The following is a 23,784-nucleotide window of genomic DNA, read 5'->3' as shown; positions in this document are numbered from 1 at the left end:
CATAAACGGCGTTTAAGAGCTGTACTCCAAAAATACTGCCCTATTGTCCTTGCGTCCAGGTCTTAGAGTAGCTTCAAGGCCTACACTTGAAAGAGCTACCGAGAAACCTGGGGAAGTGCGTAGCACGGGCGACCCATTGATTCCCTTGGCTTTGGCACCAAGTAACGAAATCACGTTACTTGGGCATAAGCCGGATGTTTCAAAAGTGTTTGTTGCTAATCGAGGTAACTTGTGGCGGTTACATCTTGTTTATTTCTGTAGTTCAAGTTCTTGACCTCCTTGGTTTACTTTGGACTAGTTTAGAGTAATGTTAGCCTCTTCCTAGGCCTGTACCAATCGCTTGATTTGGAGCGTGACCAGGTTGCACGAGACGCAGCATGGACGACAAACCGAGCCCCTCTTACATGTTGCGCACGTTAATATCGACAAAACTTTTCATTTTAGAACTCCTGTTAATAACAAAATGCTAGAGCTGTGCGAACAGCAAAATTCTGGGTGCGAAGCAAGCTTGAACATTAAGATTTGAGCGTGAATCAAACATTTTTTGAATAGCTGTCGAATATCTATTTAAAAATTTTCAAATGCTTTGAAGCGTGAAAAGACAAAAAGGTTGCCGATGATCGCAGATGATCCCGTCTTTCAATATCATAACCTTTCTTTCAAGATCATTTGCTGGCTGCTGTGGCCGCTTAACTCCTGTTGCGGTCGCCATGAAGCGCGACAGCGGCGACAACGCGCACAAACACAGCCGCAACACTCGAAGTCACAACACAAAGAACCGAGACACGAAGTAGTACACTAGTAGGCATAGCATGGGCGTAGCGAGCAGCTGTTAGTAGACACTGGATGCGCCGGTGGCCCAAGCGCTTCCGCCGGGTGGTGACTAGCGCCACCTAGCCACTTCCCCCTCATTCACTATCATCATCGTCATATTCTGCAGCAGTTTGCTCGGTTTCGGTTTCTCCAAAACTCCTGTTCTGCAGTTGGTTGCGGCAAGCAATGCCTGAGCCTCCAAGCCGCCTAGATCGCGCGACTCTGGAGTCATGATAGCCCCTCTCCGGAGTTGTCCGAGATAACCGGTGCACGGCTAAATCCCTCCGAATTAATGAGCATTTGACCTCATTGAAATATACACAGTTTTGCCGGGACCGCACCACGAGTCCGAGTTAACTGAATTTCCGAGTTAACGAGGTCCAGATAAACTAGCTTTTACTGTATGCAGCTAGTATACAAACCGGATAGCAGCAGCATTAATGTAAGTCATGGGGGCGGGGGAGGGTCAAAGAAGTCCGGAATTTTCTTTTGTTCAGGCTGGGGAGGTCAGCCCTTGCAAGTGTCCCCCTTGAAATTTAGCTTTAGCAGGTGATATGATTGAGCTAACAGTTAAGTATAGCACATTGAACTTTTTAAAACACTCTTTATCTGTTACTGCATACCTCTGTTAAATGCCCCTCAGCTGTGTGAACTACGGAAATCGCAAAAAGGTGAGAAAAAAAAAGACCGAATAGAACAACACAATCGCTCAAGCTTGCACCCCGTGCTTACTTTTTTATATTCTATTTGAAAGCATGATTTAATGCTTATATAAATAAAGATACAACTCACATTAAAAATACGAATTGGCCACCATGGCTTTATACGTGACACCCTTTGTAACTTTTCTGGATTTAAGTCACTGAGTTGCATACTAGGACGATAGTGTGTACACAGCTTGCTTTTGGTATCGCTTAGGCTCACGGGATGGTCGCATGGATCAACCTCATTCTATTTAGTTTGCCAACATCTTTTACTAGCAAATATTGTACTTTGGAGAAGCATGGAGCAGCATTTCCCATTCAGAGCAGTTTGGAGCAATTGTAGCAGCACTTCCATTACTGAAGTATTTTTTTTTTGTCTCTAAGCAAATTTTCCCCCACTAGGAAGTCGTAATTTTTTGTAATGTCATTCTGACTGTCCAGATTCTTGGTGCCAGCACAATGGAGAACCTACACAAAAATCGGGAACCTACTTCGAGGTTTCTTTATATTTTGCCAGTACCTGTGTCTGCAGCTCTGCTACCAAATAATGAGCATCTTTATGGGCATTGCACAACATGCACCCCGTGATTGGTGCTTTTTGAAGAAGCAGGGAGTTTTAGTTTTTTTCCATTTTTCTCAGAAAAGTCAATTTACGACTGTTCATTTTGGGGCCTCAATATCTCTGCGTCTAGGGTAGGCACGACAATAATCCTTTTTGCAATATAAACCTGTACGTGTATAGAATGCAAGTATGGGAGCAGAATCTGAAGCATAAGCGTTTTTAATAAATACTCATCAAAATTGTAGCACAATTAAAAATGTTTTTGAAAATATAAAGTTCATTTTGCTGTAAACTAACCAAGAAAATAGAAAGTTAATTTTGCTGTGAACTAACCAAGAAAAACAAAAAAGAACTCTTGCATGCTTTCAATCTCTATTCCTTAGTCTAGTTGTCATATCTAAAATATCACTTTTATAAAGCACTTTTTTCCATGGTGACCTTAAATAATAGGGGGCGAACTTAAGTTATCTCGGGAACAAAATGAGTTACATAAAGATTATTACATATTTGAAATCAGCAGAAAAAACTGCATATGCCTGTGCACTTTGATCAAGATCACTGAAGAAAAAAACAAAAAAAATGTCTAAGATGAGTCTGCCCACTTATTATGATGATGTGGCCATTGAAAAGCTAATGGCGCCGTGCATCTCCATGTTGGAACCAGCATTTTCTCAAGTCGACACATTTGCTACCATAACCGAGTCTGAAAGGCAGCTTTGCCGAAATGCCAGAGTGCAGTGGGATGAAGCATATTAAAAATATAGAGGGCACACTGCCAACCGGACGTTGACTGCGTTTGCCTTCAGCAAATTCAAATACAGTCGAACCTCGCTATAACGAAACTGATGGAACGTGCCAAAAATTATGTTTAAGCGGTAATTTTTTTTGGCGAAATCTGCCCCAGAACGCTGTCACATTCGACTAGAAACGTCACAAACCTAATTTATTTGAGAAAGAAGTCTGTCAGCTTCGTCTGCAGTCTTCCTTTCAACATCAGCGCTGTAGCGCGATGTTCGCAGAAGGTGATCTGCTGCATCGCGACGTCATCATCATGGACGCCGAAGAAATAGCGAATCACATCAAATGCGTCCATTACAGTCAAAGCAGGAGGCGACGCCGAAGCCTCTCAAGTGCAACACTCATCGTCCGATGACGCGTCGCCATGGCAAACTTCAATGGTTGCCTCGTCAGTTAGGTTTTCATGAGCAATAACGTCCGCGTCAATGGTCAAGAACTGATCCATGCTCACATCCTCTGGTATATTTCCGGTTTCCCGAAGGGCTTCCCAGGCCGCAGTTGCTTCTCCGGAAGGTGGCTCCACTCTGCCACGATCGTCTTCTTGACGAGTTGGCCGTTACATCAGCGCCAGGCTTAAAGACGGCGTGAGTGAAACAGTGTTCTATGTAGCTTCACCGGGTCGCCGTCCATAATGCGGCAACAGTTTCTAGGGCCATGAACAAATCCACTTCGGTCTGGCGCACTGTGTCACTATTCAGCAACAGTCGCTGAATGAGCTGCTGCCAATAAGCACATTTAGTGCTGCGAATTATGCCCTGAGCTAACGACTGAATCAAAGCCATGCGGTTATGTGGGAAGAATTGCACGTACACATTGCCCAGCTAAACGTTAACGTTATGAGCTGAGCAGTTATCAATAAGCAAGCACACCTTGCGGTTTTGGCCCTTCATTTCTCGGTTACACGCCTTTATCCAATCACAGAAGATGACCCGTGTCATCCACTATTGTTTGTTTGCCACGTACTTTACTGGCAAGATTCTGCAGCCTTTGAGGCATCGAGGCCTCAAACTCTTGCGAATGACAAGTGGGCAGTGTTTATCAGAACCATCCATGTTAGTGCAAGAAGCGGTCGCACGTTTCTTGCTGTGTTTCCCTCCGCTGGATGCATGGCCCTTTATATGCAGAGTCTTTTTCGGAAGCAGTTCATAAAAATGTCTTGTCTCGTCCGCATTATAAATGTCGGACGAGACAGTAGTCTTTCAGTATGTCCAGAAAAGCAGACGATGCCAAGTCACTGCACCATTGGCGTCTGTTGCCGCAGACTCGCCGCACAACACTTTTCCTACCATGTCATGCTGGGCTTTGAAACATGTCAGCCAACCTCTGCTCAATGTCCTCAATGCCTAGAATACAAACAAAATTCAAAGATCCCCGTGTGCCGAAGATGTCTACTTCTTGCACTTTGTGGACGTCCCTGCCGAAATAGCACTAGTGATCACGTCCTTCGCCTTCAAAATTGTGGATGTGGACAGCAGGCTGTTGGAGATGCCGAATTCCGCAGCAATGCCTCCTTTTTTTCTGCCGGTTGAAGCTTCGCTGATGATTCGCGCCTTTACCTCGAGAGTAAGAAACTTGCGCTTTGCTGCCATGGTGGCGCAGAGTTCTACATACGTGAGCACACAAGCACGAATTAAGCGCAATGATCGTCTTGGCAGCTTAAGTAACAGATGATCACATGACCTGGCATGGATACGTGTTGGCTGTGGCTCTGCCTTGGCAAAGCAGGACAGCGCCGCGTCGCAAGGCAACCAGCCGCATCGTCATCACCACCAATCAATGGCGCTCTCCATAACTTTTGTTTACATGCGGTGCAGCGTGCAATGGCCGCACATTTTCGGTGAAACAAAGTGTCATCAATGTTTGAAAAGTTGCACAGTTGGCGATGCGCTGACTTAACCATCGAACAAATTTTCAATCCAAGCGCCGCTGAGCGAAAGTTTCATTGAAGCGAACACAAGCCCGAAAAATGTTTCATTGTAGCAAGAGCTCTGATGCATTGACTTCTAGGGCAAGCCGACGGGGAATAAGAAATACTTTGTTGAGGCGGAAATTTTGTTAAAGCGGCGTTCGTTGCAGCGCGGTTCGACTGCACCGCTAAAAGTCAAAATTTCATTGTGAATCGAATACTAAACACTATTTGAAGAAATATTCGGAAGTTCGAATATTCACGCACGCCTAAAAATGGCCCTTGAATGTGCTCCTAAGAAATGTGAAAAAATATACGATGAATTGTCTTCAGGAGACACACTTCAACCTTGGGTTTGTTTGATTTGCTGGCACCGATCTGAACTGGTTCATACTGGTGCATGGCAGACTACCCTAATAGTGAAAATAGTGATTTAGTTTAATAATTTTGAACCGGGTAGATAGAATAGCACATACCATATATTATAAAGAAAAATAGGCTATCTTCTCAAGACCAAGATAACCTGCACAATATTTCAAGAATTGAAACAAGGTGTGTGCGAATGCCACCTTATTGGTTCGAAGCTGAGTAGAAGTAACATTGAAAAGTAAAAAAACTTCAGCAGAAGTAGGATGAAAATTATAAGAGTCGAAATACATTACTTTAAAACTTGCTATGCTAATCACACATAAGTCTGCATAACAAGCTGTGTGAAATAATTGATTGAGGTGAAGGCAATTTGTAGATTAAATGGGTACCGACACCAAATCTCATGGCAGAGATGGCCTACGAAATCTATATTCCCGTGAGAATGTGTATATCATCTGCAAAATATCAAGAGCAACTAGATCTTGAAGGGCATTTTAAATTAATTTTGAATTTCGCATAAGCGATCGATTCCCTCATACAGTTGACAACCTCAAAGGTGACACTGGGTGACCCCCCCACTTCCCTGATGAGACTACGCTTCAACAAGTTATGACAACATCATAGCTTCGATTTCTTTTTTTATCACATTTGCACCAGCTGACTATTCCTCAGCAGCTGCTTGTGAGTTCATGGCCACGGCGCACGCATCTCTCTCGTTTACTCTTGGAGAGTACTTCTAGACGCGGACTGCGCGGAAATGCGTCCCAGTTCTGTGTGCTGAAGCAGTTGAACGTTGCATACGCGAAGTGGCGACAGTTTCACTCGGCAGCTTGTTGTTTTGGAGCGCTCTCATGCCGAAACGAAGACTGGTTAGTAACAGAGAGCCTGTAGTTACCTGTTTTATGCTACAGCAAACGATGTACTGCATTACGACTAGCAGGCCTCCGGCAACAGACTGCAGCACAAAAACACGAGGCCAAAATTTTTCTCTCGGTACCGCTTTAAACCTGCACGTGCGAGTACGCGGCACGCGGATTTCCTCCGGATAGGAGGTTTCAAGGCATAGCAGTTTCATGACGTAAGAAACGACCTTGACAAGGGTGCTATATGCACTCAAATAACAAGCATCTGTTCGTCCACTAAGAATAATTAAGAAATTTCAAATTTAGGTTTATGTCTCAGTGAACTTGAATACACAATAATCGTTTGAATATTCAAAGCATTTAATTATTCGCCTATGCCTTAACGAATCTCCTCTGGAGCAGTTTGGCACATTAGGCGGAGGTCTCAGCTCAATGGCCACAGTAGTGCCATGGATCCTCATTGCACATACAGCGGTGTAGAGGAATACTCTGGATCAGGGTCGCCACTTTTCTTTCAATGAGGGAACGCCTCCTTTATTTTAGCAATGCCAGCCAGATGCGCCCGATCCAGCCATTTACCACCCCCTCCACTAGCCCTTTTCCCCTCTCGCCCATCACCTAGCCTTATCATGTGCTTTACGGTCATGTGGGAGAGAACCGCTCACAAACCTCACCACAGTAACAATACAAAGTCATTTTTTGTCCAGTTGTTTACAGATCCGTGGGGCAGCGTCTTCCATTCCTTGTGCACGCAATACTGGTGGTCACACTGGCTCTGTAAAAGATATGGTGTTTTGAGATAGTGTGTTGCCTTTCGCGACGCTATGCGGGCAACCATTAAGGAAGCGCCACTGCAACGCTACTGCATGCGCTGCGATGCGGAGGCAGCATTGCTTCGAGCCGCGACAAAGAGCCCGAAGGAACAAGTCTGACAAATGTACGATATTGGAGTGGGAAACACATTATTGCATCTCCAGGGCAAAGCACTCAGAAGCACATGTGACGCAAACAGTGCTACCCATCATGTAGCGTTACATCATAACCACTGCTTGAGGCAGCTCACGCTGACAAGTGCCCATTTTCACCGGCACTGAAAGAAATAAAGAAGGCGTAGGTTGAGGCATGCCTTTGACAGGAGTTACCCCATTTGTGCCTATCATAGCTGCTCTTGAGGTTGTTGCCCAGGGTGCTTCTGAGACTTGCGCTACAAGAAAGCCTGAACTTAAGAAAATGTGCATGGCAAGGAACCTTTTTGGTGGCACTAATCACCGACGACCTCTACTAGTGGACTCGCTAGAGTGGAGGCATACTATCACAAGGTGACGCCTGTGAAGAAGGTCGCAATCTTGCTGGTGGAGATGAAGCTCTATAGCAGGCAAACATGTGCCCGGATAACTAAGTCTTGACTGACTTGGGGGATTTACCGTCCTAAATCCACCGTATGATTATAAGAGACGCCGTAGTGGAAGGCTACAGAAATTTCAACCACATAGGGCCCTTAACGTGCACTCGAATCTGAGCACACAGGCCTACAGCATTTTAGCTTCCATTGAGAATGCAGCCGCCGCAGCTGGCATTCGATCCCGCGACCTGCGGGTCAGCAGCCGAGTACCTTAGCCACTAGACCACCTGGGGCAAAGTCGACAACCCCTGTATTCAGAAACGCTGCTTGACTTCAACTTTGCCACCGACTTCAATGCAGCACAAACGCGTTTCAAATGCACTGTATTTATGCGGTGCCAAGGCAGCAAAACGCATAGACGCATTTCAAATGCGCAGCATTGAAGGTGGTTTCAAGTCAAGTTCAAGTCGAGAAGTGTTTCTGAATACGGGGGTAAGTCTTCTTATGTACAAATTATTCCCTCCACACAGCAATTATAGCGGCGATCAAAGTCAACAACCGTTGACAATCTGATCATTGGCAGAACGCATCACCCATTATATATAAGTGGTCAAACTTTCCAGTGTTATCACTAATGCTGCCGTAATGTCCCACATAAACTTGACTTTTCACGTACTGTGCATAGTCTTTCAACAGAACGCTTCTCATAATAATACATATATATTCACAATAATTTTGTGAGCTTGTACATCTTAAAACTATAATACAAATATGAGAGATGGCACAGCTTGACGTCCCCACGCGGGAGACCTAAGGTCCGGTCGGCGAAAGCTCTGCCCTACTTCCAATAAAGTTCTTACCAACCAACCAATGGCACAGATAAGGGCACCGAAAGTTTCGACCCCCTGGAATTTTTCTATGAGCACCTAAATCTAAGCATACAGGTCTCTAGCAATAGGAATCTAACGAAACGCAGCTACCAAGGGCGGGAATCGATTCCGTGACCTTTGAGAAAGTCCTACACCACTGTGGTGGCGAATACTCAAACAATCTCAAAGCGTCCCAAACAATGCAGGGCGGCGTGCGGTGCTAACAGCTTTTCGGAGTGAAACACAAAGACATCCAATAAAGAAGTAAGTGCACGTGGAAATTTGGCCCTCACGAGTACACACAGCCCCCCAGCACTTACTAGCATGCGGTTTTCCTCGGCGCTCCAATGCAAAGGTGGGGTGAGGTACGGGTCCATCTCCTTGTTGGCTCGCTTGATCTTCTCATCTTCGTTCATGGGCGCCCGCATTCCATTGATGTCCCTGAAGTACGGGTGGTGGAACACCAGCGAGTGGTACCAGTTTTTGCGCACCTTCGGCTTTGCGGGTCGCGCAGATCGCTCGGAGAGCTTTGCCAAAAGCTCCATCCTCAGCTGCCTGGATTGGACACACCAGGGAGAGCGTGAATACAAATGAGAACACTAGTGCTTGGCATTGGCGTACGCACGAGCACTCTTCGAAAATCCCTATAAGATGTTTTCGAGCAAACTGAAGAAACTAGCTTAGACAACGATGTTATCAAGAACGCCTCTGCAAAGCTGCCTACCTAGAGCTAGCCCCTGCTACTACAAATACTACCCCTACTACAATCAGGAACACCACTGTGAAACCGATACTTGCTACTTACAAAGAAGGGAGTGACGTTTTATTTTTTTTGGAGCATAATTTAGAGACGAAAAAGTACTGTTTTGGAGCAGCCGTAAGTGTTTTAGGAGCGAAAAATTTGTTAAGTGAAGCAGTTATTGGTGTTTTAGGATCAGCTACAAAATTTGTCATACGTCAATTGGCGTTCAAAGCATCCCGTAAAAATTATTATGAAATATATTTCACAGACAACAAACGTAAATTTCAAGAAGCAAACATTTAAAAGTGGCTGGTTGTCAAAAACAAATGAGCAGCAAAATGAGCAATATATTTAAGCTACCAGTACTTGTAGAAGAAATCAAAACCCGGTAAAGCTGAGCACCACATTTTAGAACTAACCACAGTCACACATGACTGTTGCCAAATAAGCAGATAGATAATTGGTACGAGATAATAGCAATTCTGCTCATTTTCACATTTCACCACACTGGCCTACACGTCAAGCTAAGACAAAAAAAAGCAATAAAATGACTCGTATGGTTAATATGCCAGTTTTTGTCACATAAACGTGATCAGAGCCGATAATGCTGCACACTAATAGCATACTGGGATGATAGTGTACACATTCCTTTCAGTTTCTTTAGGACTTGGGAGGTGGTCAAACAGTAAAGGTTCATCATTCTTCATATCTCATTGCCATTTCAGAGCAGGTTTGGAGTAATTACTAACGAACACCACTATTTGGAGCAGCATGAAGCAGCATTTCGCGTTTGGAGCAACACTTCCATCTCTCCAACTTACTACATACCTAATACAGCCCCTACAACTACTTTTTGCTCTTCTGTCTTGTCAACCACTGCTGAATTTACAGCAACACCAGCTCTGTCAAGCTACAATGATTAACCCTTTTTCTTCTAACTCCTTTTCCCACTCTAGCTAGTTTCAAAATCCGTACCTGTTCTCTTCTAGCCTTTCTGCCAACTCACAGATGGCGTTGTCGAGCAACGCTTGGTAGGCACGGTTGAGTGCCAGGAGGCTTCGGAGGTCAGTTGGCATCTCTGCAAGGCTCGACCCTGGAAAAACCAAGAAGTGATGCCAACGATGAGCACAACACAAAATTACTTGGCCCAATGGCACTGCCATTCAAGGTTATTATAGTCAGGTACAGCTTTACAAAGCAGACACATTGCCTCCTCAACCGGTGAATTCCAATACTAGACCGCATAGTGCACAGTCCAAGTGGACGGCTTACAAGGCAGCATCGCCAGAGGAATGGAATGTGTCTGCGTGACATTTGCAAGACATGACGCCACGTCGAGTTGACAAGAGAAAGCTAAGAATATTCAGTGAAATACGTGTGCTATTGACCTCTTTTGAGCTCAAATGTAAGAACTTCAATGTGCCTCTGATGTAGCGTGCAACAAATGCTGGTTGATGTTTTCTTTCGAGCTGGGGACCTACTCAGAGTTTTCGGCCTTCTGTTTGACCGGCATCTTGTCTAGACGGCAAAGTATTTTGCGTCGTATTTGTCTCCAATGCCATCTTCCCAAAGCGGCCTGTTTTGCTAGCTACCCGAGTACTGCACTATCCACTTAGCTGTTCGTTCAGCCATCTACGGTGATTACTGGAACACACCATCGTCAGTCTAGGGTGCGCACTCTAGACTAACAAAATGTGCGCGCACTCTAGAGTGACATGAGTGGAAACGCAGGGGGGCTCTTAATGTTGGAGGCGACGACTGAGAACACGAAAGGGATCATTTCTCGTGACTGAGACAAACCGCCGTCACGACAGCAATCGGCTGCTTTCGAACTTTGAATAAGGCCTCTCCTGCCTTCTTAAGTAGTAGCAGACTACAGTGCTGTCAAAAACCTAGCCTGTCCAAGATACCAGTCATTCGGCTGTTAACGCACTCAGCCGTCCATGATTGCGTCTGAGCCTGATAAGCAATAACACTACAATCAACATTAAAACATTCACATGGTAGTTGACGAGAGTAAACCTTTCTTCAAAAGGCTCCCAAGGCCTATAAAAGGTTTGTGCATCCGTCACAAAACTTGCTATGTTGGTGCACTGTACGGTAGTATGCATTGTTTGTGACGACTAGTTAATGTTATCATTACATCAGTTGCAGGTTCTCTTGTTTTTCACACATAGAAGCCAATATCATAGACGCTGCATCATTATCATATTGAAGCAGATTAGCCGCAATGCGATCATACTGCCTTCACTGTCATCCAAGACCCCATGATGGCAAACAAGAACATTATGAAGCTCTGTCCATGGCATCATGTGCAAGCTATCTGTAGTTGGACGAGGGAAAAGAAATACTTGTGCACAGAGACCTAAACCCCAGCTGTTTGTATTGTCAAGCAATGCATATTACAGCAATGATGAGTTTGTGGGTGCTTCAGGTTCATTCACATTTGCAGATGGTAGTACTTTCTAGTAGCATAGCCAAGAAAGTGGTTCAACTCCCCCCCCCCCCCCCCCCCCTGGCTACACAACAAAATAAGGTAGCCCATCGCAAACCTTGAATTAGGGTTCTTATATTATGAACAACACTGATTTATTTACATGCATACATAACGGAGCTCTTTTATTGATAGCTTGTCTATATCAATGCCATTTCTTCTCTGCAACTGGTTCAACAGTGATGGTAGCTGGTAACGACCCATTTGCTTCTCATAGTTTGTGCGACATCGTGCCACTTGCCACTCCTCCGAGTTTCGGGTGTTGTATGCTACATTTGTTTTCAGGTTGGCTAAGTTTTGTAAGGCATTGTCTTGGTCTTTTGTGCATTGTTTATAATAACGATAAATCCTATATTCATATAGTGACTGAACTCGAACGAAACGCAATTTGGCAAACAATTTAGCTGCATGTGACAAATAGGGCACCTTGCAAGTTAGTCTAATATTTCGTTTTTGTAATAGAAATAATTTCATAATGTTTGCATTTGTGGTTGTGCCCCACACAAGAGGTATACATTTACTCCGCTTCCGTCCAGGTTCCGGCAAAGGTCGCTTTTTCCCCACTATCTTACTCTGGGGCGAAACGTCTCGAGATTGTGATTGTGCTCCTGGAGAAGGCTGGTAGATTCTAACGTAAATGAACGCGAAGGTGCTGATGCCAGCAGTAAAGCTCCAGCGACTCGCATCAGAATGCCCGAAACAGACAACCGACAAAGTACAGCGTCAGTAAACTCGTGTTGCATGCGCTGGCAGTTCTCGTCCGAGTTCACGCATTCTGAGAAATTGATTATGGTGCACTATGCTCTGAAGAAGACCAGAATATATTTCTTCTCGAGATTTTGTGTGGTACGAGGCTGCTTCTGTTCACGCCGGTGTAAGTGCTGCAAACATGAATGCACGTGTCCTAGTTAGAACAATGGCATATGTGCTGCATGGTGAAATGTTCTGTACAGTTCTGAATATGTTGACGTAAAGGAAAATGACGGCTGCACGCTTGCAAACAACGGAAGACGCCTTGCCACAACGCTATCGTTTCAGGGGGCACGGTAACGAAAGACACGGTAAAAAAACAAGTAAAACGAGAACATTGCACGTTTTTGCACGTATTGAAGTTTTCTAGCGCAAACAACCCAGCGAGGAAGACATTTACATATGTGTAGCTATATAGTCTCATGATTCATACCAGGTGCATTTTCGTTTGAAACCAACTGACCATTTCTCAATAACGATTACTTTGCCCTTGCAGGCTGCATAATAAAGCCTCTACTTTTTTTTTTGCATAATAAAACCTCTACGATTGGAAATCCTCAACGCTATCGAAAGTCACAGTGCAGCTGTAATGTCAACCAAGGTTGCCAGAAAATCTGGCCAAAAAATAACGCGTGCGAAATCATGCTGCTAATGTGCAGCATACATTACAATAAATTACTTATTGCATATTGCAAGCATGCTTGATGCGTGCAGTAAAGTAAAAAAAATGTTGACTAAAACCTATCACTGCGCCAAGGCTGCTTGACATTAGAGCTTAACATAACATTGCACGTTTTTGCACGTATTGAAGTTTTCTAGCGCAAACAACCCAGCGAGGAAGACATTTACATATGTGTAGCTATATAGTCTCATGATTCATACCAGGTGCATTTTCGTTTGAAACCAACTGACCATTTCTCAATAACGATTACTTTGCCCTTGCAGGCTGCATAATAAAGCCTCTACTTTTTTTTTTGCATAATAAAACCTCTACGATTGGAAATCCTCAACGCTATCGAAAGTCACAGTGCAGCTGTAATGTCAACCAAGGTTGCCAGAAAATCTGGCCAAAAAATAACGCGTGCGAAATCATGCTGCTAATGTGCAGCATACATTACAATAAATTACTTATTGCATATTGCAAGCATGCTTGATGCGTGCAGTAAAGTAAAAAAAATGTTGACTAAAACCTATCACTGCGCCAAGGCTGCTTGACATTAGAGCTTAACATAACATTGCACGTTTTTGCACGTATTGAAGTTTTCTAGCGCAAACAACCCAGCGAGGAAGACATTTACATATGTGTAGCTATATAGTCTCATGATTCATACCAGGTGCATTTTCGTTTGAAACCAACTGACCATTTCTCAATAACGATTACTTTGCCCTTGCAGGCTGCATAATAAAGCCTCTACTTTTTTTTTTGCATAATAAAACCTCTACGATTGGAAATCCTCAACGCTATCGAAAGTCACAGTGCAGCTGTAATGTCAACCAAGGTTGCCAGAAAATCTGGCCAAAAAATAACGCGTGCGAAATCATGCTGCTAATGTGCAGCATACATTACAATAAATTACTTATTGCATATTGCAAGCATGCTTGATGCGTGCAGTAAAGTAAAAAAAATGTTGACTAAAACCTATCACTGCGCCAAGGCTGCTTGACATTAGAGCTTAACATAAAAATGATTCTCATATACATCTCACAAACATCGACAGTAATAAATTATCTGCTCAGCAAAGTAAGTAAAAACGGAATGTATTTATGAATGTACAAAAACATGCGTGTATCTCCGATTCTTCGTTGTAAGCAGAGCCGTCCTTGACTTGCGAAACGCACTTCACCATGACGAGGACAATGCCATTTACGTTTCACAGAGAATAACAATTAACAATGTCTTCTCCGATTAGGCGGATCGGCGCAATTATACGTTTTTGAAGACTTGTCCATTCAATGATGTGACGAAAGGCCATTGCTCCTAACGGTCACTCTACCTATCGTTTACACTCGCCGCTGTGGTCTAATGGCTAAGGTACTCGGCCCTTAACCTGCGGGTCATTGGATCGAATCCCAGCTGCTGCGGCTGCATTTTCGTTGGAGGCGAAAGCAAATGCTGTAGGCCCGTGTGCTCAGATTTGGGTGCACGTTGAAGAACCCCAGATGGTCAAAATTTCCGGAGCCCTCCACTTCGACGCCTCTCTTAATCATATAGTGATTTTGGGGCATTAAACCCCACATATCAATCACTCGATTCCCTGTCGTTCACTGTATTTTACTGTGGCGACTTTATGTTTACTTACTCTCTTCAAAAGCATACACATGGAGAGTCTCATGACCTTGATATGCATGTACACTATCTCCTCAAACTAGCGCTGATAGTCACGTCACAGAGGAAAGCTGATGCTTGTGTCCCACTATGGAATCAAAAGGCAGGCGGCGACTGTGCAGAAGAATGTTGCATGCTGCATCACAGCTAGGAGCTTGCTGTTGGCCTTGAAAAGGCGACGTCGAAAGTGCGGACGCGCCATTTTGGAGGCTTCCTCGGCCCCGCGAAGCTGATGGGCGGCCATGTTGAGCACTGCATTGGAGCTAGGACCAACGCCTCTTAGAAAAACTATGCCTGGATCGTCGCTCTCTTTTCGATTGGAGCTACCTGCCAACACAAAATCTCCGAGGCCATGCCTCCTGCCATGCGTTGGGACCGTCCGCTACGTGGGACCGCTCGCCTCCATACCGCTCAGTCACGTGACATTGCCGTACCGCTCTATCACGTGACATCACATCTGCTTGGAGGCAACAGTGAGAGCGTTGCTGTGTTCACAGTGGGCGGCCGCAACAGGCATTCACCTTCAAACCGGAGGGGGAGGGTAAAATCCGAGGGTAGGGCGGCACGTTCGCTACTTACGTTTTAGGTATAACTTTTTTAGGAGGCGTTGCTGGGACGAAGAGGAGCCATCTTGGCCTTCCCCCCCGAGACGAAGAAGAAAGGCCGCCATGTTGGCGTGAACCGGGAACGAATAGGCGCCACGAGTAGGAGGCCCCGTAGACTGCTGCACCCAACACGGAGTTGCTGCACCCAACACGGAGCAAACTGCTCTAATTGCACGCGTACAAGGTCCTCCTCTCACGCAATCGAGACGATGAACTTGTACGGGCGCAGGACGCCTGCGTCGTTACAGGCCGGCAGGAGTTTCAGGCCGGTGTGGCCAACGCCTTAAGCAGCAAGGCATTCTGCCGCTCTGTCTTGCGGGCGTCTTCCCCGACAGCATCCAAGTGTGATGCAGGTTTAAGGTTGATTAAATTGTTGCTCGGTAAAAAAAGCCTCAGAGCTAAGAAATGACGAAGCCGTTTAAAGTAAGAAAAGAAAAGTAGAAACATTAAGCATAATTAAGAAGAAAAAAAGATAAAGTTGCAATGTACCCACACCGAGTCTAAGCTGACAAACTAAGGCATGCCCTGTAAGTTGTCCAGCTATAATGTTTGTAAAGATCAGCAGTCACCGGTGGCATGATGGTGGCGGTGGCTTGAGGCGGCAGATGCTGGCAATGTCTTAGGAGCTGGAGTCAAGCGCTGACCAGCACGACCACGCTTGGCGAAAGACGAGGTAGCCATTGCCCTAGCAAGAACTGCAGCTGCTTATGGTGCATTCAGACGACGGATCGAATCCCGATGTGGCGGGACAGACGGCGCGTCACGTGACCTCACATCAGCGATTCCCCTCGTCCGCGACTCGTCCGCGCAGCTCGCGGACGGATGAACCCAACCTGTTTCTCACATCGGGATTCTGGCGGGGGAGAGCCGGTACTTCAGCGGAATAGCTTGGGGTCGGTGGCAACCAGTACATTTTTCGTCTGCTCGCGGCATGTCCTCCATGGCTCGCGGACAGCTGCATGACTGGTCGGCATCATCTACGCTTGAGCATTGTTTACTTAGTTTCCGGAGACTTTGTTCTCAGGTGATTAAATATGCAGAAATTACTTTTGGTGGTTCGGGAAATGTCGCCGCCGTCGCTTAACACGTGAGATTCTTAGCCGTCATGATGGTGAAATATTCCAACTTCTGCAACCGGCGATGTGCCGCTTCTAAAAAAAAAAAAAGGCGGGAGACACGTTTAGAAGTTCTACAAGTGGGGAATAATGTAGTTGAAAGAATATCCTGCTAGCAACTCCCTTTTCTCCTGAAAGAATAACACTACTCGTTCATTTGTCACAACACGACAGACATCGCAGCCAAGCTTCGCTTCTTGCGGGCATCCATGTTGAATACTCTCAAACCGGTCTGCTGCCAGCGGGCGCAGGTGAGCGCCGAATCTGCTGTCGAGAGTAATCCGGCTGTTTTCCCCTAGGACACCGTCCATCGTGTGGATGCGCCTGCAGGCGGACCATCCGCGGATTAGCTGTCCGCGTCCACGACAAATCCGGATTCGGTCCGTCGTCTGAATGCACCATTACCGACGCTGGCTCATTTCGAGAAGGTGATCACCACCCGACAGGTTCTGCCCTCCACGGGCCGTTCAGGACCAAGGTCGAGACCTGGATACCTGGGACGTGACCTTGAACAGTCATGGCCGGAAATCTGGAAGGCCGTGTACCTCCGAGTACACCGTGGGCAGCTGGAGCGTTCTGGCCTTGCCTGACTTCACGCGTTTCGGACCAGAACCAGACACCGCAGTCGCGGTGACGGGTTCCCCAGGATCTTCCCTCCAGCCTGCTCGATCTCGTTCTGCCCTCGACTTGTCTTTGACTGTCCTGTTCTTCTCTCTCGTGACTTGGCCGCGCAACCTTTCGCGGAAACTTTTTCTTCCTTTTAGCGAGCCGCAGTTTCATCCGTGACGTTTCGCGCTGACGTCATCAATCTCTGCCACTCAATCGAGAAGCACCACTGCCGTCGTCTCCGAGGCCATTTAACATAAAACCACAGTGCCACCACACTTGAAAGACACCACCACGTCACTATACTACACCACACACCACACCACATATGCTTCGAAAATGAACTTCCAATCAGCCCAAGGGATCGGCGGATCCTCGGGCGTGGAGAGAAAAAATGGTGGAGGTATGTGAGACGCCATCGCAACCGGAAAAACTACACCAAACGAAAAAAAAGAAAAGAAACCAAACACGAAATGAGAAACGCCAACGCCAAAAAAAAAAAAAAAGTATGCAGTGTTCACAAATAGACGCGGAGCCGCTCGATGACGAAAAGGCATAGGAAGTGCGCCGCCGCTATGAAGAACAAAAGAGCGATGGCGGGAAAAAAACAATTTTAAATGTCACATTCTTGGCCAATCCTCCAAAGTGGGTACATGCACAATATATTGTAGAAAAACAAGCGTACGCCAAAGTAGCGTCGCAAGAGAATGGAATCTTCGAGGCAGACCGGAAAAAGAACCTACGAAGGAAGTCGTAATTCACCTAGTCTTTGAAACTAAACAGTCGTAGATGGCTGCCCCGGGCAGAGTCTGCGTGTTGCAGCGCTTCGCTCTTCTTGTTCGTCGGCGTCGCGACCACTTCAACCCCGACACAACAGGCATATCTTACGCTCTTCCTAAAAGAAATGTGCTCAGTTACGGAGTTCGAATTGGACACAACGCACGCTCAGTGTTCCAAGCCTTTTTGTTCGTTGCATACGCAAAAATTCCGAATAAACATAGCCGTATCAGCCAGGGGGCCGCAAGGAGCAAAAAAAAGCGCGAAAAAAAGAGAGGCGTGATAGCAAGGTGAGTGTCGCGTGTTGAACACAGCAATTGGGCTAAGGGCACCATTCCTTGGCCTCGGTCTTTAAAGTTTGATTCAACTTCGTGGTGCCTAAGAAAGCCCGTCGTGTCACCTCTGTGTATGCCAATTCATATCAAAACAAGAACGTGTTAATGAAGTTTTCTTTCTTGATATATATATATATCTATATATATATATATCTATATATATATATCTATATATCTATATCTATAGATATATATCTATAGATATATATATATAGATATATATATATATATATATATATATATATATATATATATATATATCGGTCTCCGTATGAAGTTTTCTTTCTTGATATCTATCTCTCTGTGTGAGTGGGTGGGGTGCTGACAAGTCAGGTAAGTTTGACCCCCAACTCACGAAATAGTACGCCACTGGGTATAAAACGCTTCTGTCATGAATCTGCTTACACAATACACATTGACCAACTTTTCATGAAGCACTGGCCAAAATATACAAGTCTACTTATTTGAACCCTTCAATTTAGCGTTGAGTCACGCAGAGTGCAGCTAAGCACCGGTAAAGGTGAGACACCATTTCCGCCTTTTTTTTTTTTCTCAACGAGCCAGCTTCGCAGTTCTCAGCAGAGTTTTTTTTTTTTTTTAAGAAATTGACCATTGGGCGAGTTGGTACAAAGTATTCAAAGATTTGAATAGTGCGAACGCCACAGACGAATACATGACACCGCGCACTTGACATCAGCGCTCACAGCGTCCAAGCAAAAGCTTCTCTCCAAGTCGATGAGAAAGCGCGGACAAACATGATATCATTATGAAAGGTAGGACACAGTTTAATACAAGCTTTTACGCACCAATGAGCGACTCCTCTTCGGCAGGGCCAGAAGGGCGGCCCAGTGAAGTGGCGACGTCTTCTTCTTCCGAATACTCTTGTTCCATGTCGGATTCATTTAGGTGTTCAGTGTGAAAGTCGCCACCGTCAGACGCGAAGTGTTCTGCAATGCAAAAAGGACATAACCCGTCCGGCAAGTCATCGGCGACTGTCCGCCTACTATCACCTGCCATGGCGTCCTTGCACACAGTTTACGGTCCGGCACAAATCGATGTCCAAGCAGCGCGCCAATCCTAATCCGGACAAATGATTCGTGAACGCACGCTGCACACGCTCGCGCCAGAAAACCGCTCTCTGGAGCGGGAGATTCATACAAAACATAGTGTGGCACTACTTTGACGATCATATATTGCCGCTAAGAAGCGCTTGTTGTAGGAAGTATGCAGAAAACACAACTTGGGGACATGGAGCAACCACCAAACAATCCGAACTACGCATGAGAATATTATATTATAACAGAAGGCAGCAGAAAAGGGGTGGTATTGGGGCATTCATAAAAGTACAGACTGGCAAAGGGTCAAGCAGGAGTGCAAAGAACATTTATGGCTAAAAGGGAAACCGGCAGGGCAAATGACCCTCCTGGGTTTTGTATACTTGTGGATAGGGGCAAAAGCCAGAGAGGAAAATCAACAAATGGTGCAGTTCATAGAAAATGACATTAGCGAACTAGGAGAAGAGTGCGAGGTAATTATATTAGGAGATATGAATGTGCACATAGCAGATATGGATGGATATACTGACGCAACAGGCAGAGTGCTAATGGATATGTGTGAAAGGCATGATTTAACCATTTGCAACAGCACCGAAAAATGCGAGGGGCAGATAACGTGGGAGGTGGGAAGGCTGCAGTCAACGATAGATTACGCAATAATGTCACATATGATGTATGATCGGCTAAGGGTGATCAACATAGATGAATATGGGTCCAGAAGCTTAGGTAGAGATCACAAACGTATCAAGCCGAGTTTTCGAAGAGAAATGAAATTGTAAAGGTGGCATTACGAGCAACCACACGGTAATATTTATTCAGAAAGGCAAATAGAAATAGCAACTAAAATATTGAGAAAATAATCATCGAGAATACTAGAACACAGTGGACGTACACAAATCTAACTCTATTGTTTGAGTTAGAGCTTGCTAAGGAACGAGCCAAATCAACCGGCAAAAGCAGACTGCCAGAGCTGGTGAGATGAGGAAGTCAAGAGAGCCATATATAGTAAGACGTCAAGAAGCCTCTATGGCACACAGGTATGCTAAAGAAAGGGGTGAACCGGAAGATGATGTCAAAAGAAGATGGAATAACTTTTTGAGCTGCAGAAGGAAAGTGTACGATTTGAGCAGTCACAAGATTTGAAGAAAGGGGGCCCAATGATTGGCAGAAGTAAACAAAAAGGACAGAAAGGCAGCTGCAATGTTTTGGAACCATCTCAATTCTCTGAGCAATAAGACAAGCATGAAACAGAGGTTTATAACTACAGTTCAAGGGGCCAGACTAGAAGGGGATGAGGCAATGGAATTTATAAAAACAATGATGACAGAAAAATGTAAACACCAAGAAAACGCTGCATGCACTGTACCAGATGAGGATTCACCAATTAGCTCAGTGGCTCCACTGGGACGAGAGTGGGAAAGGGAAGAAAAAACGGTTTTTAATAGCACATCAACAGGCTTTGACGGCATCCAAATCAAGCTAATAAACAAACCAAGACCAAACTCTAAGCAAACATTAAGAGACACAGCGAGCAAAGCAATAATGGATGGTGAAGCTCCCAATAGGTGGAAACTAAGCAGGATAAGCATGATCTATAAAGGAAATGGGGACAAAGCTGATATAAACTACTATCCTATAGCAGTGACCTCAGTAGTTTACGGGCTGGTGATGCAGATAGTAAAGGAATAACTACAGACGTGGGTGGAGAATGAGGGGATGCTGGGGGAACTACAAAATGGCTTACGTAAACAAAGGAGGTTGGTGGAAAATCTGTTTTCATTGATGCAGTGTATTGAAATAGCAGAAAAGGAAAACAGGACCCTGTGGCTGGCATTTCTAGATATCAAGGGAGCTTATAATAGTGTGATTCAAGAAGACTTGTGGGGAATAATGGACACGCTAGACATGGAAGATGGAATAACTAATCTTCTAAAGGATATCTGTAAAGGTAGCAAGGTGGTTATCCAATGGGAAGAACAGGTATCTGAACCTATAGAGATACACAACGCGGGCTTCGACAGGGATGTTCCTTGTCACCTTTGTTATTTATGACGTATTTACAGGGACTAGAAGCCAAATTAGAGGGGAGTCGACTCGGCTTCAGCCTCTCTTTTGCCAAGCAAGGAAAACACATTGAACAGTCATTACCAGCCCTGTTGTATGCAGATGACATAGTATTAATCGCCAACAATGAAGATCTGCAGGCATTGATAGACATCTTTAGTAATGAGGGAGATATGTTAAATTTGAAGTTCAGCAGGGAAAAATCGGCAATCATGATTTTCATTGATAATTTAATAATGATGATGCACGCGTGTGTGTAAGCTGACAAGTGGGGTAAGTCTGCCCCCCCCCCCCCCCCCCCTCACGAAAGAGTTGGTACGTCACTGCGTATAAAACGCTTCTGTCATGGATCTGCGTACTCAATACACATTGATCAACGCTTGATGAAGCACTGGCCAAAATATACTAGTCTTTTTATTTGAATCGTTCAATTTAGCGTTGACTGACACCGAGTGCAGCTAAGCGCCGGTAAAGGTGCGACGCCCCTCCCGCCTTTCTTTTTCTCAACGAGCCAGCTTCGCAGTCTCAGCAGCGTTTCTTTTTTTTTTTAAGAAATTGAACATTGGGCGAGTTGATACCGAAGTATTCAAAAATTTGAATAGTGCGAACGCCAGAGACGAGTACATGACACCGCGCGTTTGACATAAGCGCTGACAGCGTCCGAGCAAAGGCTTCTCCCCAAGCCGATGAGAAAGCGCGGACAAATATGATATTATTATGAAAGGTAGGACACAGTTTAATAAAAGCTTTTACGCACCAATGAGCGACTCCTCTTCGGCAGGGCCTGGAGGGCGGACCAGCGGAGTGGCGCCGTCTTCCTCTTCCGAGCACGTTTGTTTCCCGTCGGAGTCGTCATCTTCAGACGTGAAGTGTTCGGCAATGCAAAGAGGACGTAACACCTCTGGCAAATCATTGGTGACTGTCCGCCTACTACCACTTGCCATGGCGTCTTTGCATACAGTTTACGGTCCGGTACAAATCGCTGTCCAAGCACCACGCCAATCCTAATCCGGACAAACGTTTCGCGAACGCACGCTGCGCGCCAGAACCGCTCTCTGGAACGCGAGAGTGATTCAAAGCATAGCGCAGCACCACTACTTATACGACTATTTCATATCGCCGCTAGAGTGCGCTCGTTGTAGGAAGTGTGTTGTAGGAATACTCGGGGTAGTTCTCTACTGTTTGAGGCCAGGACGGGAGTACTGTGAACCAAGACATATCGGGCCAAATACGAAGGGGTAGACACAGTATGCAGTGCGTGTGGAGAGGAAGAAGAAACTGCCGAACACTTGATAATGTTCTGTAAAGGGCTTCACCTTATAGTTCAGGATGATGGCGCAGAGTTTTTCAAAGCACTGGGGTTTAGGGACCGGGAGGGCAAAATAAACTTTAAGCGGGTAGACTTAACCAGAAGGAGGTTATCTGATTGGTGGCTAAAGTCAAGACACGAGTGAAAATTAAACTCTTCACTGCAAAGTACGAATCCTCAAACTCACTTTTTAAGGAAAAAAAAATAAATATAGTTTTTGATTCATTAGGTATTACGGCTTAGTGGCGCTAGCCACCGCCCAATCTAAAGGGTACAGCCATATCCATCCATCCATCCATCCATCCGTGTATCGAGATATATCGGGCCAAGGGGTAGACACAGTATGCAGTGCGTGTGGAGAGGAAGAAGAAACTGCCGAACACTTAATAATGTTCTGTAAAGGGCTTCAGCTTATAGCTCAGGATGGCGGCGCAGAGTTTTTCAAAGCACTGGGGTTTAGGGACCGGGAGGGCAAAATAGACTTTAAGCGGGTAGACTTAACTAGAAGGAGGTTATCTGATTGGTGGCTAAAGTCAAGGCACGAGTGAAAATTAAACCCTTCACTGCAAATTACGCATTTTCAAACTCACTTTTTAAAGAAAAAAAATAAATCTAGCTTTTGGTTCATTAGGCATTACGGCTTAGTGGCGCTAGCCACCGCCCGATCTAAAGGATACTGCCATATCCATCCATCCATTCAACGTGTCTAAGCAGGCTTTGAGAGAGGCAGTGGGCAAAATAATAATCTATGGAGAAGTTCCCTATAGATGGAAACTTAGCAGGATGAGCATGATCTATAAAGGAAAGGGGGACAAAGCTGACATAAACAACTACCGTCCTATAACAGTGACATCAGTGGTCTACAGGCTGGCGATGCAGATCACAAAGGAAAGACTGCAGGCATGGGTAGAGGTTGAGGGGGTGCTGGGGGAACTGCAGAATTGGTTTCGGAAACACAGGAGGTTGGAAGACAATTTGTTCTCACTGACGCAGTGCATCGAAATAGCAGAAAAGGAACACAGGCCCCTGTGGCTAGCATTTTTGAATATCAAGGGAGCGTATGATAGCGTGGTTCAAGAGGAATTGTGGGGGCACACTAGGCGTGGAAGATGTAGTCACTAATCTTTTAAAGGATATCTATATAGGTAACAAGGTAATTATAAAGTGGGAAAAACAAGTATCCAAACCTGCAGAGGTAAAACGGGGGCTTAGGCAGGGGTGTCCCCTGTCATCCTTATTATTCATGATGTACCTACAAAAATTAGAGGCCAAATTAGAGGGAAGTGGATTGCGCTTCAACCTCTTTCGTCAAACAAAGAAACTTCATTGAACAGGCCCTACCAGCATTGATGTACGCAGATGATCTAGTCCTAATGGCCG

General features: G+C 45.3%; 1 protein-coding gene across 1 annotated transcript in view; it reads right to left on the bottom strand.

Moving 5' to 3' along the window:
* LOC119185160 (uncharacterized) overlaps nt 1–22,143 on the bottom strand; it is an 80,866-nt gene extending 58,723 nt beyond the window's left edge. The window contains exons 1-4 of the mRNA XM_075869454.1: nt 21,853–22,143; nt 18,783–18,923; nt 9,944–10,061; nt 8,547–8,781 (exon numbers count right to left, since the gene is read on the bottom strand). Of these exons, the coding sequence (XP_075725569.1) occupies nt 8,547–8,781; nt 9,944–10,061; nt 18,783–18,923; nt 21,853–22,039 (681 nt within the window). The 5' untranslated portion in view covers nt 22,040–22,143. The remainder of the gene's footprint in view (nt 1–8,546; nt 8,782–9,943; nt 10,062–18,782; nt 18,924–21,852) is intronic.
* Nucleotides 22,144–23,784: the final 1,641 nt, after the last annotated feature.

The sequence above is a fragment of the Rhipicephalus microplus genome, chromosome 7 (assembly GCF_043290135.1).
Source record: "Rhipicephalus microplus isolate Deutch F79 chromosome 7, USDA_Rmic, whole genome shotgun sequence".
Taxonomy (NCBI): Eukaryota; Metazoa; Arthropoda; class Arachnida; order Ixodida; family Ixodidae; genus Rhipicephalus; species Rhipicephalus microplus.
The sequence above is the reverse complement of the archived record's forward strand: the minus strand, read 5'-3'. Positions and strand labels throughout refer to the sequence as shown.